The 18,879-nt window shown below is 34.2% G+C and overlaps 1 protein-coding gene across 1 annotated transcript in view; it reads left to right on the top strand.

Moving 5' to 3' along the window:
* The window catches only part of LOC150093127 (motile sperm domain-containing protein 2-like), a 227,228-nt gene extending 222,041 nt beyond the window's left edge, over window positions 1-5,187 (top strand). Inside the window, exon 13 of the mRNA XM_090414158.1 lies at window positions 5,023-5,187. Within this exon, the coding sequence (XP_090270284.1) occupies window positions 5,023-5,187 (165 nt within the window). The remainder of the gene's footprint in view (window positions 1-5,022) is intronic.
* Window positions 5,188-18,879: the final 13,692 nt, after the last annotated feature.

Below are 18,879 nucleotides of genomic sequence, written 5' to 3'. Positions count from 1 at the left end.
CTCATTGATTATGTTATTGTTGATAGTAATGTTTTCTCTCTGGTGCAGGACACCAGAGTGTACAGAGAATTTGAAATTGGAAGTGATCACTATTTAGTCTTGAGCAGGATAAAATTGAATTTCATATTGAAAAGAATAACATGTAAGAAAGTTTTAAAGCAAATAAAAGTTGAGCAGCTCTCAGATGTGAACTGTAGACTAAAATACACAAAGATTATTGAAGAAAAAATGAAAGAGTTTGAGAACAGAAACCAACCCTTGGAGATTCTGTGGCAAGCAATGAAGAAAACCCTGATTGATTCAGCCAGAAAGGCATGTGGTGAAGTTGTCTGCAAAGGTAGAAAAATCAGAACTCCATGGTGGACACAGGAAGTTAAAGAGGTAGTGAAGGAAAAGAAGAAATCATATCAAAAGTTCCTGGCAAATAAGTCAGCTTGTGCTCTTTGAGAATACAGAGACAAATGCAACAATGCTAAACACTGTGTAAAACTAGCTAAACAAACGTCATGGGTGGACTTTGGCAAGAATATAGAAAATAAATATCAAGAAGGTGGCAAAATATTCTGGAGGTTGTTGAAGAAGCATAGAAATGGAGGAAAGAGTGCTGTAAAAGGGGCTAGAGATGATAAAGGTGACATGAAAACAAGAGAAAAAGATATCCTTGAAGTATGGAGTAATTACTTCGAAAAATTGCTAAATGAAACCGGCAGTGATAGCACAGTGATTTAAAAAAAAAAAAAAAAAAAAAAAAAAAAAAAAAAAAAAAAAAAAAAACGCACTCAACAGGCATATAGTCCAGAATACATATCCATACTTGAAATAGAAAAAGCTATCAAAGGCTTGAAATGTGGAAAGGCAGCAGGAGTAGATGATATTCGACCAGAAATGCTGAAGTATGGTGGTATAAGAGTCTTACAGTGGCTGCACTGCATAGTTCAGAAAGCCTGGACAGAGGGATGAATCCCGATGATTGGAGTAGAGCTCTCATAGTATCCATATATAAAAAGGGAAATAAAACTGAATGTGAGAATTACAGAGGTATTTCTCTACTGAGTGTTCCTGGCAAGATCTATGCAAGTATACTTGAGAAACGGTTGAGAAGAATTGTGGAAGAAAAGCTTGGTGAAGAACAAGCTGGATTCAGGCCAAATAGAGGCTGTCAGGATCAGATCTTCACTTTACGACAAATAGTCGAGAAAGCATGGGAATATAACAAAGATCTGTATTTAAGTTTTGTCGATTTGGAAAAGGCATATGACAAGGTGCCAAGAGAGAAGCTATTCAATATGCTACAGTTATGTCAATGGGGCATTATATCAAACAGTACTTAGTCTTTATTTGAGTTGTAAGTCAGCAGTTAGAATTGAAGGAAGTACAGGAAGATTGTTTAATGTTAAATCTGTATGAATCTGGTGTGAGACAAGGATGTACATTATCACCTCTGTTATTCATTATCTATATGGATCGCATTATGAAGGAAATTGGTATTAAACATATCAAAATTGGAGATGTTAATGTCAGCTCTTTGCTTTATGCGGATGATGTTATACTTCTAAATAAATCCGCTACAAGTCTGCAAGATTCTCTGACTAAATTGAATAGCTGTTGTAATAGATATGGTATTGAAGGTCAGCAATAAAAAGACATAGACAATGAAAATAGGCAGAATCATTGAAAATGTCAACTGTGTTGTGAATGGAGCACCTGTGGAACAAGTAAAACATTTCAGCTACTTAGGCATGATTTTTACTGAAAATGGTAAATTAAATATAGAAATAGACAACAGAATCAGCAAAGCTGGTATGGTGGGAACACTAAATTAGCTGTATACAAGACAGTGTTCAAACCAGTTTTAACTTATGGATCTGAGAGCTGGGTCAGAAGTAAAACACTTGACGAAAGACTAGAGACTGCAGATATGAGAGTCCTGAGACAGATTATAGGTGTGAACACATGGCATCAATGGCAATATCATGTTAAAAACGAGGATATTAGGAAAGAACTTGACATTGTTAACATCCAGGAATGCGTTAGCAGAGCTAATCTCAGGTGGTATGGTCACTTAAACAGAATGGGCGCAGAAAGATTAGCAAAACAAGTGTTCTCTGCCAGGTTGGCAGCAAAACGACCCAGAGGAAGACCAAGATATAGGTGGATTGATACGGTACAAAGTGCCTTAGACGATAGAAATATATGATCTGCTAATGTTGGAGTCTTGACAAGTAACAGACTGATTTGGAGGAAAATTGTAGATGGGAAGTTAGTAATGATGTAATTTTTTTTCATGTAGTACTATCATATCTTGTACACCCCTTGAGGGTACATGGCAGGAATTTGATGATCTAAAATAGCTTTCTGTAAGTTATCTTCAGAATTTGTAATTATTATTTGGTCATCGGCAAAGTGGAGAAAGTTTACTGTAGGAGAAAGTTTAATTCCCTGATGAAAATTTTTATTCCATTTTATTATTTCATTGAAGTAGATATTAAAAAGAGTTGCTGAAATGGGACATCCCTGTTGGACCCCTTTATTTATCTCTCTCGTATATGATAGTTCGTGATTTAATCTTATTTGTATTTGATTATTTTCATATATACTTGATAGCTTATAGGATATTATTTTACTGTGTTAAGTAAGGTATTATTTTACTGTGCTAAGAATAATTGCTTTAATTTCCCAAAATTTTGACCTTCATATTAAGGTCATTGTCTGGAGTGTACTCATATGTAGAGACAAGCTGCATTACAATTCAAACAATATCCTGAAGTGACAATGATTTGTCACTTCAGGATATTTTTAGTGGTGGGAGGAAACCCTACATCAAAACTATTATCCTTTTTTGTTATCAGATTAGTGGTGACCTAAGCAATAATTTAATATTAGTGCTGTTATATTAAGGCTAAGATATTGGAGTACTACAGTCCTAATTATAATTTATAATCAATTCTTAGAATAAAAGGTTATGTGGGTAAAATATGTGCCATCCATATTCTTGGAATTTTTAGACCATCATTATTGTTAAGATTAGGGTTGGTTAGAATTTCATAGGCCTTCTTAAATTTGTGCTCATATGATGTTTTGGTGTGATAATGAACAGATACCTTTCAAGTCAATTCTGTATGGAGTATTCAGGACATGATTCCTTTTTCCAGATAAGAATTGTGTATCCAGTTTCATCTATATTAGGCAAGTTTACAGGTGCATGGAATACAGTACACTCCAGGCTGGGCTAGGGGGAGGGGAGATCCTTGGAAGAGTAGAATAAGTTCTTTAATCTTACAGGAGGTTTAAAGGTTGTATTTGTATAGTATCCCTTATCTAATAAACTGTAGCCATTCCTATATGGCTACAGTTTAGTGTACTCTGTTTTAGGGAAGTATTGTTTATAATCTTTAACTCATGCTCAGGTGCTTGCTCATTGGAGCAACACCTTTAACAAACAAACTGCGTTTGTTTGCGCTGGGCAGTGGTAAGAATTTATATTTATATATTGGCTAGTATGTGTAGGCTTGCTGTAATCAGTGAAGGAAAGATTGCCCAATGGAAGACATGTGATAAGTGTACCTAGGAATGGGAGTTTGTTCTGATTTTCATTTGTGAAATGTGTGCATTTCTGTTTGTTCAAGTGGCTGGTGAAGGTGTCTAGCCTGGTGGCTGTGGGGCCAGATAACAAAAACATCAACATACCTAAACAAACTTTGTGTTTTAAAGCAAAGGAAATCTAGAGCATGTTGCTTAGAAGCTTCTATATACAAGTTAGTAATTGGAGGGGATAAAACAGCAAGCTCATGACCGTGCCTTCTTTTTGCAGATAAAAAAGATATTTTGCCTAACAAAACCACAGTGTTGTAGTATATGGGCAAAGAACTTGTGATCAAGCATGAATTTGTCCTAAAATAATTGTCGATGATTGGGACATTTGTGAAAAGGGCAGATATGTCAAAGTTGACTAATAAATCACTTATCAAGTAAGATGTTCTTAATTTTGTTTACGTGTGTTTTTTATATAGGTGGGGGAATGACCTACCAACTCCTTGAGAGTTGATGCTAGTTTCTTGGCTCGATGATAATTGGGATTGTTGATACTGTGTCTGTGGGCCAGGGAGCAACTGATTTGAGTAATTTTACTGGTTTCTTTTAATCCGATTAGCTGGATTATATTTCGCAATTGAAGTGCTGTTGTGTGAGACTAGTTGATTCATTTTTTGAAGGTAAGTTGTTCGCACTAGAGTTCAGGAGTAGAATAACAGTTGATCAAGTTGCTCATTGTGACATATTGTTTGCATTGTAATATAGCTTGTCTCTTTGTATACTCCAGATGACAACATTAATATGAAGGTCGAAACATTGGGAAGTTAAAGTAATTATTCTTAGCACAATACTAGTCTGCATAATTTATTGAAATGAATGCTGATTACTGTGTAACATTAAAAGAAAGGATTTTAAAAAAATAAAAATTGTTAAATTCCATCCAGCCAGAGTTACTTTGCTTCATTTTAATGGTTTGGGTAACTTTCCTCCTAAAAATGATTCACTTTAAACCAAAACTGAAGTGGAGATTAATTTCAGTAACAATCCCAAATACTAAATTTTATTAAAATTCATCTAGTCAGTGCAAAGTTATTATATGCATATACATACAGATAAAATGAATCAGCTAGGTTTTTATGTATGTCCCAAAACATAATAAATGAACTTAGAAAATTCATCTTAATATGTAATTTGAACTGAAATTTAAGAAAAGATGTTATGGTAATAGATAAGCAGATTTTTTAATGCTGTTATTTGAAAAGTTGGTTATTTACATTGTTTGGTATTTAAGTTGGTTATCAGTCCTAATCTGGAGTAAGTAATTGTATTCTTGAAATTTCCTGTTACATAGGAAAGAGAAAGTTGCATGGAATATTTTATTTTAAGCTATGATTCTTTAATTTTGAAAATAAATGTAATTAGATATATTAAATTTTAATATTATTTGTATATATCTCACACAGCTCTTTTATATTACACTGAATTTTATAGGTGAAAACTAACAACTTAGAAAGTTATAGAGTTCGACCATCAACTGGAATCCTTCATTCTGGACAGAGTGTAGATATATCAGTTTCTTTGACTCTTGGCAAGTATCTGAAATTTGTTTTAAATTTATATCCGCTTACATCTGTATCAGTTTTATGCATATTTTAAAATATCTTGCATATATGCAACATATTTTAAAATCAAGACTGACTTTAATGTTTATTATTCAACAGTAAGCAGTGCTACATCTTTAAAAATTTATGAATTCTAATAGGTAACTAATTTCGCATTCTTTGCAGTGATTGAAAGATCGCATACTTTTGAACTTATAAATTTCATTTCCATAATACTTTATATTTTTGAATACATGTTGTAATTTATTTTTAAGAATATGAAGAAATTGAAAAAAAAAAGTGTTTCAAGTTTTTATAAACTTGAAATACTTGAATCTCGAGTAATTATCTCATTAAGTGAGAATTTAATTCAGTCTGCCATGACTCTAGTTTTAAGTTGAATATTATTCAACACATCTTATTTAGCAGAACTATTCACGTGCCATGTTTGTTTGACATGTTAAATTCAATTGATGAAAGATGAAAGATTTGATGCAAATTTTTGGCCCACCCACGGTACGATGTACTGTACGTTGGTTACTAACACTATACCCATTAAAGGTTACTAATAGCCTTTCATGGATGGGACCATGTAAAAACTGGAGGCACCTAAAAATAGCAAGAAATCGTGTTCATCCCTTCTCTATCTCTTCCTCCCTCCTCTGCGTGTTGCATTATTCAACTAATGTGGATCAAATTTGCAATGTTATTTCTTACATTGCTTATGTCGCTCTGAAAATTTTAGTTCAGTTCAGTTGGACAAAAAGTAGAAGTGGTGTTTGTTAAGAAATGAGGGAGAGGGAATTATCTTTTGTAGACATCTCTGTAGATCATGTCATTCAACCCTATTTGGACAATAACTTTTTCTGACTGCTTAAGGTATCCTCTGGAAAAATTCATCTCCATTACACTAAAATGAAGGGAAGATTATAAGAAGTCACCTCCTCTGCGGATAGTAGCTCTAGATACATCATGTTGTTCATATATGAATGATAAATGTTTTGACATATAGCTATTTCTTATGGTGTTTGAGATCCTCTGGGAAATCTAACCTCTAATCATTTTGACCATATTTCAAATATAGCTGTTTCTTATTGTAATTACAAGTATCCCTGACTATTTTGGCAGCCAAGTTGGACCAAGCTGGTGAAACTCTTTTGACAGGTTATTCCTTCACTGTTTTATTTGCTTCATCTAAAAAGGGAAAAAAAAAAGAATACCCCATAAAAAAAGAATCTCATAAGAAAAAAGTGAGTTTAGTCCTGAAGGAAGCAAAAGCTTATCTGAAGTTGAAAATTAGAATGTCCATTCTTTACAAAAGAATGTCCATTCTTTTGTAAAGAATGTAAATTTCCTCTGCAAGATATACCATAAGATATTACTAATCATTAAAAATGTCAGCGATGTCATCATGAAATTCCCGATATGAACCCTCAAGGGGTATACAGGATATGATAGTACTACATGAAAAACTTTGTTCTTCTTTTCAATATGAAATTCAATTTTATCCAGAAAATTACCCAGAGTAAGAACAAGATGTAGGTGGATTGATACAGTAAAAAGTGCCTTAGATGACAGAAATATAAGATCTGATAATTTTGAAGTCTTGGCAGATAACAGATTGATTTAGAGGAAAATTGTTGATAAGAAGGTGGTAATGATACCATATAACTGTAGCATTTTGAATAGCTTTTCTCTTGGCACCTTGTCATATGCCTTTTGCAGGTCTACAAAACTTAAATACAGATCTTTGTTATATTCCCATGCTTTCTCAACTGTTTGTCGTAAAGTGAAAATCCTGACAGCCTCTGTTTGGCTTGAATTTAGCTTGTTCTTCACCAAGCTTCCCTTCCACAATCCTTCTCGATATACTGTTTCTCAAGTATACTTGCATAAATCTTGCCAGGAACACAGTAGTAGAAATATATTGGTGATTTTCACATTCAGTTTTACTACCCTTTTTATATATGGGTACTATGAGAGTTCTACTCCAATCATCTGGAATTCATTCCTCTGTTCAGACCTTCTGAACCATTCAGTGCAGCAAGACTTTTATACTCTATACTTGAGCATTTCTTGTTGAATATCATCTACTCCAGCTGCCTTGCCACATTTCAGGCTTTTGATGGCTTTTTTTTACTTCAAGTATGGATATGTATTCCTCATTGCATACCTGTTGAGTGTTTTTTTATCACTGTGCTATCACTGCTTGTTTCATTTAGCAGTTTTTCGAAGTAATTACTCCATATATCAAGGATATCTTTTTCTCCAGTTTTCATGCACCTTTATCATCTGTAATTCCTTTTGCAGCACTCTTTCCCCTCTATTTCTGAGCTTTTTCAACAACCTCCATAATATTTTGCTACCTTACTGATATTTATTTTCTGTTTTCTTACCAAAGTCTTTCCATGACTTTTGTTTAGCTAGTTTTACAGTGTTTAGCCTTCCTACATTTGTTTCTGTATTCTCTAAGAGCACAAGCTGACTTATTCACAGGGTATTTGGATATGCTTTCCTCTTTTTCTTCATTACCTCTTTAACTTTCTGCGTCCACCATGGAGTTCTGATTTTTTTTTATCCTTACAGACAACCTCACCACATCTCTCTGGCTGAAACGATCGAACGTTTTTTTTTTTTTTTTTTTTCAGCATTTTTTTGATAATGTTTGTGTATTTTACTCTATAATTAGCATCTGAGAGCTGCTCAACTTTTATTCACTTTAAAACTTTCTTGTTCTTATTTTCAATATGAAATTCAATTTTATCTTGCTCAAGACTAAATGGTGATCACTTCTAATTTGAAATCCTCTGTACAATAACATAGTCAACGAGACTTTTCTTATTCCTTGCATTTTCTCCCATGTGAATTTGTGCACATTTTTATGTTGGAACATTATGTTAGTAATAACCAGTCCATGTCCTGAGCAGAAATCCAACAGATATTTGCCATTATTGTTAGCTTTGTTCTTTTCTCCAAATTTTTGCAAAATATTTTTATATGTCTGACAATCATTTCATATTCTGCTATTCAGATCCCCAACAAGGATCAACTTTTCCTTTTTCATTGTGTCAGTTGCTTTTTCTAAAGCATCAAAAAATTCCTCCACTTCTGCCTTAGTATAACCTTTTGTGGGACCATAGGCAGAAATGTCTTATTGTCCAGTTCTCCGTTCTGATATTTGCCCACATCACTCTACTTGTTACTGCTTGCATTCAAGAAGATTAGCCTCATATTTAGTGTTGAATACAATAGCTACTCTTTCTTTTCCCTGATTGTTATTGCTTGAATATAACATTTTGTATTTATTTCTTATAGAAAGATCTTGCCAATTTTTGCCTTTTTTTGTTTGTCGCCTCTATTATGTCGATCTGGTGCTTATCCAATTCTTCTGCTGGATTCATTTCTTTGCCATTTGGGCTTTTTATGTTGATAGTACTGATGTTGAATTGGGATGTATTTCAGGATTTATTCTAGTAATTGACTTTTTGCTGTTCACCCTGGTTCCCTGGCAAAAACAACTGGGGCCTTGTTTAACCGGGCAGTGCCCCAGCCGGAATGAAACTTTGTAATGTTTTACCGTCATTTTACATTGTGGTTTAAGCGAATAAGAATACAGTTTCTCACCTAAAATACAAATTGCCAGCCCATCCTCGTTCGTTCTGTATCCAGGTAGATGCCTAACAGGATGCATCACAAGAATGTGAGTATTGTACATTAGGTCAGATTCCCTGGTTGTTTTTAAAGGCTATGTGGAGATCTTCTCTCAGTTATACAGCTTTAATCATTAAGCACCCATGTCAGTGATATAGCACTTTTAAATTATAGCTAGATCTCAGCTCTCTCAAACTTGGTTCACTTTGTTACATTCAAAATGTTTTTAATAAGTTTTAAAGTGGCCAAACTGCATAATTCAGAAAGCTTGGTGAATAAATATGATTTTCTGTTAGTGCTTCTATATATAAAGAAGGGAAATAAACTGATCTGGGAATTACAGAATTTTCATCTATCTTAGGCAAGATCTAGGTATGGATTGCTGTTATAAGAATATGGGGGGGGGGGTTGGACACGCTGTTCAAATTTTATTACTATTCACATTTTTTATTTTAATAGCAAATCTGTGTTATTGGAAGACTATAAAAAATAATTTAATTGAGAATTTTATGAAAAATAAATACAAGCAATGATTCAAAGCTATTTCAAACATATATCAGAATTCTAATTAACTATTCTCTCCCAAATTCATAAATACTGATATTATGACTTCTCAAGGACTCATCGACGGAGGTATCACATCATCCATACTAGCTGTCATACTTTCTCTTAAACTCATTCACATTAGATGCACTGACCACTTCAATAGGCAAATTATTCCATCAATTCACTACTCTAGAAAAATCTAACAATTGTCCCTTAAGCTGTAAATAAGAATTTGTCAATAGGAACTGATGAGATATCAGCACGGATGCTAAGATCGTTCAGCTGGACTGACTATTCCTTTGACTAGGCTATATAATTTGAGTCTCAGAAAAGGGAAGATTTTTATAATTTTATTGCACGAGGGCGGTGCAAAGACTGATGTATCCATCTATCTGCCTATCAGTATCTCTAGAGTGGTGGTGCAGATTTTTGGGGGAAAAAAAAAATGTGGGTTAGGGGCTTGCATTCAGATATGGGTTTACAGAGAAACTATTTCACAATGAACACCATGTGTTTTTACTAAGGGATGGACTTGGAGCAACTCTGCTCACATTCTATAATGATGCTACGGTTTAGTTAGACAAGAGGAATGGATATACCATTACTATTTTTTATTTATTTTTTTAATTTGCTAAGGCTTTTGACAGAATACAGCATGGAAATCTGTGAATAAATTGGAGAATATGAGATTGGATAATAAAATATTAGCATGGATGAGAGGATGGCTAACTGACAGATATTACAGGGGATGCGAGTCTGCAAGATTTAAGGTAACTAGTGGTTTACACAAGAATTAGTCCTTGGTCCATTGTTATCCGATCAATACATTAATGACATTAGGAAGAAATTGACAGGAAACATTCAGCAAATAGCTGTATGTCATACATATCAGGAATACTGCTGATATGTAGTACTTGGAGAATGATTTGAATAGACTGGAATTGTGGGCATGTGAAAATTACTGTCAGTTCCATGTTAATAAATGTAGTCATGCACAGCATGATACAATGTCATTACATTAGCGAACAAATTAATCCAAACAAGCCAAATTTTCGTCAACTTTTGATAGTTTGGTTTTTGTTTCAGTTCACAGTAATTTTGGTTTTGCTTTCAGTTTATTATTTTTGGTTTTGGCTTTAGATCTTATTTTCATTGAATTTTGCATGTTTTAACTCTTTCCACAATGTTTATTAATAGTATTGTGCATTTTTTGTGCATGCCAACCTGGTTGGCCGAGTGGTTAGCATATTTGCTATATGCATTCATGATCCAAAAATAAATTACCAATGAGTGTGGTGTTGGTTTGGGTACCATTAATGAGATTTTAAAGATTTAGGGAGACAGGTATCTTTTCTCCTGACAAATGGAAAATGTGGACGAAAAAAGAAAACACTACACTTACTCAAGATCATTTACTACTTAGTAAAAGCAAAATGAATCCCAGATTGTCTGTTGTAGACTTAAATAGACTTAGCAGCTAGAGGATTAATATTTCTTCTATGACAGTCTGTTGAAGATTGTTGGAAGCAGGAAAGCCTGCCCATATACCAAAAAAAGAAAAAACTGTTGATTGAACGCTATGCAGAAAAAGAAGCTCCAGTGTGCAAAAGTGCACAAAGATTGGACTGTTGAGAAGTGGAAGGTGATATTCTCGGATAATAGCCATTTTTTGTCCAAAGAGAGAGAGTGAGTTCCTTATGTTTGCAAATCAACAGCTGAGAAGACTTCTCATCTTCAACAAGCTCTTAAACTCCCAGCTAAAAAGATGTTCTTGGGTTGTTTTGCATATCTTACTATTTACATATCTTACTACTGGATTGCTTGTGCCTGTTGATGGTATAATGAAAAGTGACCAATACATAAAAATATTGGAGAAAAGAGTGGTCTCACAGATCTAGAATGACAAAGAACTCATCTCCCAACAGGATCTTGCTCCATGCCACACTTCAAAAAATGTGAAAGAAATTCCTCAAAATCAGAGCATCCAGTTGCTTCAGTGATGACCAAGTAACTCTCCTGACATTAACCTAATAGAAAATTTGTGGCCATGGTGAAAAAAAGACATGGAAAATTAGTTATCCTTTGTATCAATTAAATTGATACAAAGGATAACTTAATACAATCCATACTTTTATAAGTATGATTTCGAGATACAGAAATAAGAAAAATGTGTTTTACGTTGGTAGAGTCCATGCCTAAGCAAATTAATGAATGTATTAGAAAAACAGTGGAGCACATATAAATTATTGGGTAAAATTGGAATTTAAACATTAAAATATTTCTTTAAAATGTGAGTAAAAATAAATCTTGATCAACTAACACCTTTTATTCCCTTAAAGAAATAGGCGAGGCCTTTATACCTTATCTAGCTTTTGGAGACTGAGTAGGCAGTTCTGTGTTCAGATTAATTTTTGCTACTGTATATATATTGGGGTGAGGGGATGATGCTAGGGATCTTGAAGTTGAACTGAACAAGCTAGGGATCTTGGAGTTTTAAAAGACCATAACAAAATAGCAAAGATTACAAATACAACTCTGAGGATAATTGGAATGCTGAAACAAACTTTGACATATGAAGATCAGAAAGTCATTTTGCCTCTTTATAAGGCCTTGATAAGACTTCACTTGGACTATTCTGTGCAAGTCTGGTCTTCTGGTTTCAGTTGTGATTTTGATAAAGTAGGAGAGAGAGAGAGAGAGACAGTTGAAAGGAGTGTGTTACAAATTATTAGCAGGATTGTGGAATACTAATTATGAAGACAGATCGAGAATTCGTAGACTGCAGACTCTAGCAAACAGGAGAAAGAAGGGTAACATGATTGAGGCTTATATCCTTCTAAAAGAGTTATACAGGTTACCAATAGATAAAATTTTATTTTATGGAGGGTAGTGAAGTTAAAAATTAATATTGTCAAGAAGGGGGTGAGAGCTAGATTTTTCTCTCGTGAAGTGATTGGAATGGATTGGCATCGGATATTGTGTGTACAAGTTGCGTGAATGAGTTCAAGAACAGGGAGTCGCTAATTAAGGGAAGCCAAATCTACTACATGACTTCCCTTAATGAGTCTCTGACTCCTTGGAGGTCTCTCTTAATAATAATGAAAAATTTCATCAGATGATATCATATAATGTCCCATTCAGAAGTTTATAGACCTCAATTATCTCGCCCTTCTTTTTCCTGTTAACCAAAATTTGCAGTCCACATACTCTCATTCTGTCCTCGTGATCTGCATTCCGTAATCCCGATATAATCTTTGTAATTCTTCTTTGCACCCTTTCCACAGCTTCTTTATCACCTTTGAACCCAGGAGACTAAATCTGTGCAATGTAGCCCAGGTGCAGTCTTATTGAGGCCTTATAGAGAGGCAAAATAACTTCTACAAGGCCTCAATAACACTGATATGATAGTGAACTTTGAGATATCCTTATATCTCAAGGTTCACTTCAATATCGCAATTATCCTCTGAGTTGTATTTGCGTTATTTGTCCTTTGAACTTCAACTCTCTATTCACCATAACTCTTAAGATATCAAGTTTTGTCATTACTCCAAATATAATCCCACCAATATAATATGCTGTTAGATATCACATCATGCTAAAGTGCATACCTTTACTCTTACTAACATTGAATTGATAGCCATTATCATTTACCCACAGTTTATTCAATTCACCCTGTAAATGCTGCATATCTTGATTGCTCTCTCTAACTTTGCATCATTGGCAAACAACTGAAGATCTCCTGTCAGTCCCTTTCCAATATCATTAATGTATAAAATGAACAACAATGGTTCAAGGACTAATCTGCGAGACACAACACTGGTCACGTTAAATCTGGCAGATTCACATTCCCATATCTCTTTTTGATACCTGTCCATGAGTCACCCATTTATCCAATCCAGTAGTTTTTATTCCAATCCTGTATTATCTAGTTTATGCAAAAGCTGTTCATGTGGTATCTAAGGTCACCATGAAGCATAAACCTTTCGTGCTCTCACAAAACAGCATGCGTGAAGCATAGCTATTGTTCATTTGATCTTTATGCTTTCCAAATTTAAAAGTATATTAATTGATAAATTAAATTATTCAAAGTTATCCTACAATTAAGATGAGTGCTGTTGCTCTATGCACTCTTAAAACTTTCATATATCAATAAAAATGTAATCATACAGTCAAATTGATGTGAATTTTGTAGTTAAAGTTGCATAAGCAACACCACAGTACATACAACCTAAATGGATACACAATGCCACTGATGTGTGTGTGTGTTATATATTGAGTTTGCAAATGCTGTTATAACTTGAACAGTGCATAAACCTTTAATCTATCAGTAAATAATTTACAGCTTTCACTGCCACTGTTCACTATTCACTCCAAATCCATCTTCAAGCTGGCAATGCTGAGGTACCATTTCTTGCAAGCTGTTCTCTCAAGCACCTGACCATAATTTGAAGTCCATTGAAGGCCAGTATAGCGTGAGAGTGCTTTGGCTAAATGTTTGGCTAATTGGTATGTGGAAGAATCAATGCCATCCACTATGGGACGTAATGGCACATTTTGTTTGTATTTTTGGAAGTCCATATATTTGGTGGGGGGGGGGGGGTGTCTAGAATTGCAGACATATAAATACAAAATATAAACAAAATGTGCCATTATCTTCCATAGTGGATGGCATTGATTCCCCCACATACAAATTAGCCAAACATCTAGCCAAAGCGCTCGCACACTATACTGACAATGCACCATCACACATATAAAAAAAAAAAAAAAAAAAAAAACTCTGCCTACTTCAAAGCCAGTAAAGAAAACCTCTCACTCCAACATACTGACGTAATGGTCAGTTTTGAAGTCTCCTCCCTATTCACAAATGTTCCACTCAAGGAAACCTTAGAGCTCATCAAAGCCAAATTTCCCTGCGATATCTCAGCCCTATTTCAGTTCACAATGAACTCAGGCTATTTCGTTTGACAAGGAAAATTCTACAAAAAGATAGAGGAAACAGCCATGGGTTCACCACTCTCCCCACCCCTGGTCAACTTCTTTATGGAGACTTTTGAACAGAAAGCCTTAAACTCAGACCCACAAAACATCACTGTTTGGCTTCGCTACGTTGATGATGTATTCGCTATTTGGCCACATGGCTCCGATACATTTCACACACACACACACACACACACACACACACTTAAACAGTCAACACCCCAGAATCCAGTTCACCTTGGAAAAAGAGGAAAACAACGGTCTCTCTTTGTCTTGACATTCTAATCATTTGCCAGCCTGATGGATCCTTGGTTTTCTCTGTTTACAGAGAACCCACCATACTGGCAGATACATTCACCAGCAACCCCCCCCCCCCCCACACACACACACAACAATATGGGGTTATAAAAACACTATTTAACAGAGCAAAATTAATTTGTTCAGATGACAATGCCCTAACCACTGAACTAAACCACATCTTTAACACTTTCTTAGCCAATGACTACAACCACCAAAAAATATTAAAAACAGCTAACCATACCCCCCCCCCCCCCTTCATAACAAAGATTACACTAAATTCATCACCATTCCCTATATCTTTGGCACCTCTGAAAAGTTGACCAAAATCTTTTAAAAATATGACTACTTCTTGTTACAAACTATATAATAGATTGGCATCCCTTATCTGCTCCACCAAAGACCTACCTGAGGTATACCAGGTCCCTTGCAGCTGTAAACTGTCCTACTTTGGCGCCAAACAAGCAAGACAGCAAATGTCAGGATTTTGGAATACAGAGTACATCAGATTTCACCAGTACTGCCACTCTGGGCTTGCAGACCATGCTCTGGATACCTGCCACATAATACGTTGGAAGAAAGCCACGTTAATACATCGCAGCAAATTTGAATATGAAAGATTGTTCGTGGAATTAGTCTCAGCTCTAAAAAAAAAAAAAAAACTTTCCAAACCTCGACAAATTTGGGAAGCTTGTATCTTGAGAACTTCAGCCCAACAGCCAAGACAACCCAATATAGCCTGCTAGGGAGCACCTTTAGCACTCTAGGAACAACAGTAGTTTTCTCTCTTCTGTCTCATTTGCTTTTTGTAGTGCCTGCCTGCATGTGTCATAGTTGTATTTTCCCATGAAGATGGCAATGTGACATTGCCAAAATATAGGAGGTATTTATTAAAGTTTATTTTAATTAATATTCCAGTATACGTTATAAATTCCTTAAATAATTTAATAGTCAGGCTTGTACATTGGTAACACATATCTACAAGAATTACGAACATACTGTGAGTACTCATTTGTTTAAGAAATCTCTGAAGAATTGAAGTTAGAACAAGAGCAAGACATTTCTTTCATATGTTTTATTCCTGAAAGAAATAGAAAAGCATTTATTTTAAATGTTGGTTTATTTAATTTAAATTGAAGAAAAACATGCCAATTGAAGAGATTCTCTTAACGATGTAAATAGTATGTTATTCTGTGCACATTGTGAATTCATCATAATAATCAGAATACATGAAAGGAGTAGTACATATCTTACTGCTAATTATAAAAATATTATTTTAACCATAATACAAAATGATGGCATCACAGAATTTCATGCCAGATGGTGTGTGTGCCCAGGTAAACAAGACACTGTTGAGTTTGTCAGGAAATTGTAGCAAATAATGAAAAGCTACTGGAAAAAATCCTAACTGAACATCAGAAGAGTTAAAGATCGGCACCATCAGCATAAGAATCATGAACAGAAAAGAAATGGAACTAGCAGAAGAATTAGATAAGCCAAATTGACATAACGGGTATTAACAGGTAAACAAAGAAGACAAAATTCGGTAAAATCTTTCTAAGCAACAAATGCAAGATGTTATATTCAAGTCAGAGAAAATGAGTTGCTGTAACACTAAAATATGAGAATAATTCAACACTAAATATGAGAATAATTGTCTTTAATGAAAGCCATATAATTAAGTGATGTGGGAAAATATCAGAATGGGGAATTGAACAGTGAGATATATTTGTCTATGGTCTGACAGAAGGTTCTTCTAAAGTAGAATTTTTCAAGGCATTAGAAAAGGCAGCTGACAAAACAAAAAAGGAAAAGTTAGTCCTTGTTGGAGATCTAAACAGCAGAGTAGGAATTATCAAACATATAGAAATATTTTGGAAAAAAGAGCTTAGCTGATAATAATGGTGTCTGCTGAATTTCTTTTCAGGAGTAGTTATTACTAACACTATGTTCCAATGTAAAATTGTGCATAAATTCACATGGAGAGAAGATGCAAGGAATAAGAAAAGTCTCAATGACTATGCTATTGTCAACAGTGTTGTTTTCCTGCGGGTTTATGATACAAAAGTATACAGAGATTTGAAATAGGAAGTGATCACCATTTAGTGTTGAGCAGGATAAAATTGAACTTCATATTGAGAAGAAGGGTATGTAAGAAAGTATTGAAATGAATCAAAATTGAACAGCTTTCAGAGGTGAACTGTAGGCTCAAATACACAAACTTTATTCAAGAAAGAATGAAAGGGTTTAAAAACAAGACCCAAACTTTGTGTGTGTATATAGCTGGAGAGTTGAGACATTTCAGAGATCTAGACCAAATTGCAAATGGTGCTGATTGCAGTTTCTAGCAGTGAAGATGGAAACACCAAATTGTATGTATAAATTAATGTGATCTACAGCCAACTAAATTAAAACTATACTAAAGTTTTTAGCCAGTCTAGAAATTGTAATTGCTTTTAATTTTTAATGATATTTTAATTTTGTATAATGGTGGCATCATTGAGTACTGTCTTCTTTTGATATTTTATAAACTTGATTTATGTTAGATTTGACTGTCTTTGTTCCACTAGTCTAGATCTGTTTTTCATTTAATAGATTGATAGCATTTACCATATTTTTACAAGTGTTTCTTAACATCAAAATAAAAATTAATAGTAAAAGTAAGAAAAAAAAGTACAGAAATTCTAGGAATTAGATAAATTCAAGGAAAATAACTGTCACCATTGTCTTTTTCCATGTACAGGCTTTTATTACTATTAGTAAAATTCGCATTTACTTTTACCGATGAGTACCAGGCTAACGTTGGATTATTTACCCAAGATTAATTGCAAGAACAAGAAATATCATGCACATAGGCTAATAGATTATGCAAATGACTATTCAGAAAGTACTAAACCTCATGTATTATAATCGCAAAGTTCAATTAGTCTTCTCCCCCTTCCTAAATCAAAAATAACCCAACACTGTATGACAAATAATAAATTTAGTTTAATCCTTTATCTAATGTGTAAGCAAACAAAGTTTGCACCTGAAGTATCTTCAGGACTGAGGCAACTTATGGTAAAGTTCGACCAAGCTCTTAACACTCCTTGTCTTAGTATCTCCCATAAGGCAAAGCACATCTCCTTGTGGACATGTATAATGCTACGCATTAAGGGAAGGGCCACTACCCAGACCGGTTTTGACCTTTATATATATAGGTCTCATCAGTGGGAGCCAGACCCAGAGGTGGTGATACTAAGGTGGAAGCAATGGAGAAGTCATATTTACCTATACAAGTTGCCAAAAGGTGTCGCCCTTCCCTTAATACATAGCATTATACATGTCTGCAAGGAAGATGTGCTTTGCATTATGGGAGATACTAAGACAAGGAGTGATGAGAGCTTGATCCAACTTTACCATGAGTTGCCTCAGTCCTGAAGATACTTTAGGTGCAAACTTTATTTGTTTACACTTGGATAAAGGATTAAACTAAATTTATTATATTATTAAATTCTTAAGGAATTGAACAATGTAGCTACGAATATAAATTAAATTATACTTTAATAAATATTTCCGATATTTCGGCAATGTCACATCACGTTGCCATCTTCAAAAGGAACTTACAAAAAAAAAAGGAACGTGCACGTAGGCAATACAACACAGTAACTGATACTGTGTTGTATTGTTGTGATAATAATGTTACTGTGTTGTACTGCCTACGTGCACGTGCCTTTTTTTGCAAGTTCCTTTTGAAGATGGCAACGTGACGTTGCCGAAATATCGGAAATATTTATTAAAGTATAATTTAATTTATATTCATAGCTATGTTGTTCAATTCCTTAAGTAATTTAATAATGCATAACCAACATATAAGCCTGCCTACGTAAATTTATTATAGTCTAACCAAGTGAAAAAAAACTTTCAACTGTATGACAAAATTAAAACAGCTTTTAGCCTGTTTTGATGTCACTGTCCTACATAGTTACAAATATGTATCAAAGACATGATTATTCCACTTTAATTCCTTTTTTTTGCTGATGGCCTCTTGAATATTTTGTTTGGCAAGACATTTTTATCTTCTGAAAGAAATCACAGCCCTGGTCAATCTACTGTCATATTACTATAAGGAGAAAGGCTATCACAATATACTATTTTGAGTTCAAGTGTGATCTTTTTATTTTTTATTACTGTCCACAAAATTATCATTCAGTATATTATTAAATTTGATTTATTTATTCTGTTCCCAGTTTTTTCTTTTGATTAAAAAAAAAATACTTTTTTTAAACAGAAGAGA

Source organism: Typopeltis vanoorti, chromosome 24 (assembly GCF_054136105.1).
Source record: "Typopeltis vanoorti isolate ZY-2024b chromosome 24, IOZ_Tvanoo_1.0, whole genome shotgun sequence".
NCBI lineage: Eukaryota > Metazoa > Arthropoda > Arachnida > Uropygi > Thelyphonidae > Typopeltis > Typopeltis vanoorti.
The sequence above is the reverse complement of the archived record's forward strand: the minus strand, read 5'-3'. Positions and strand labels throughout refer to the sequence as shown.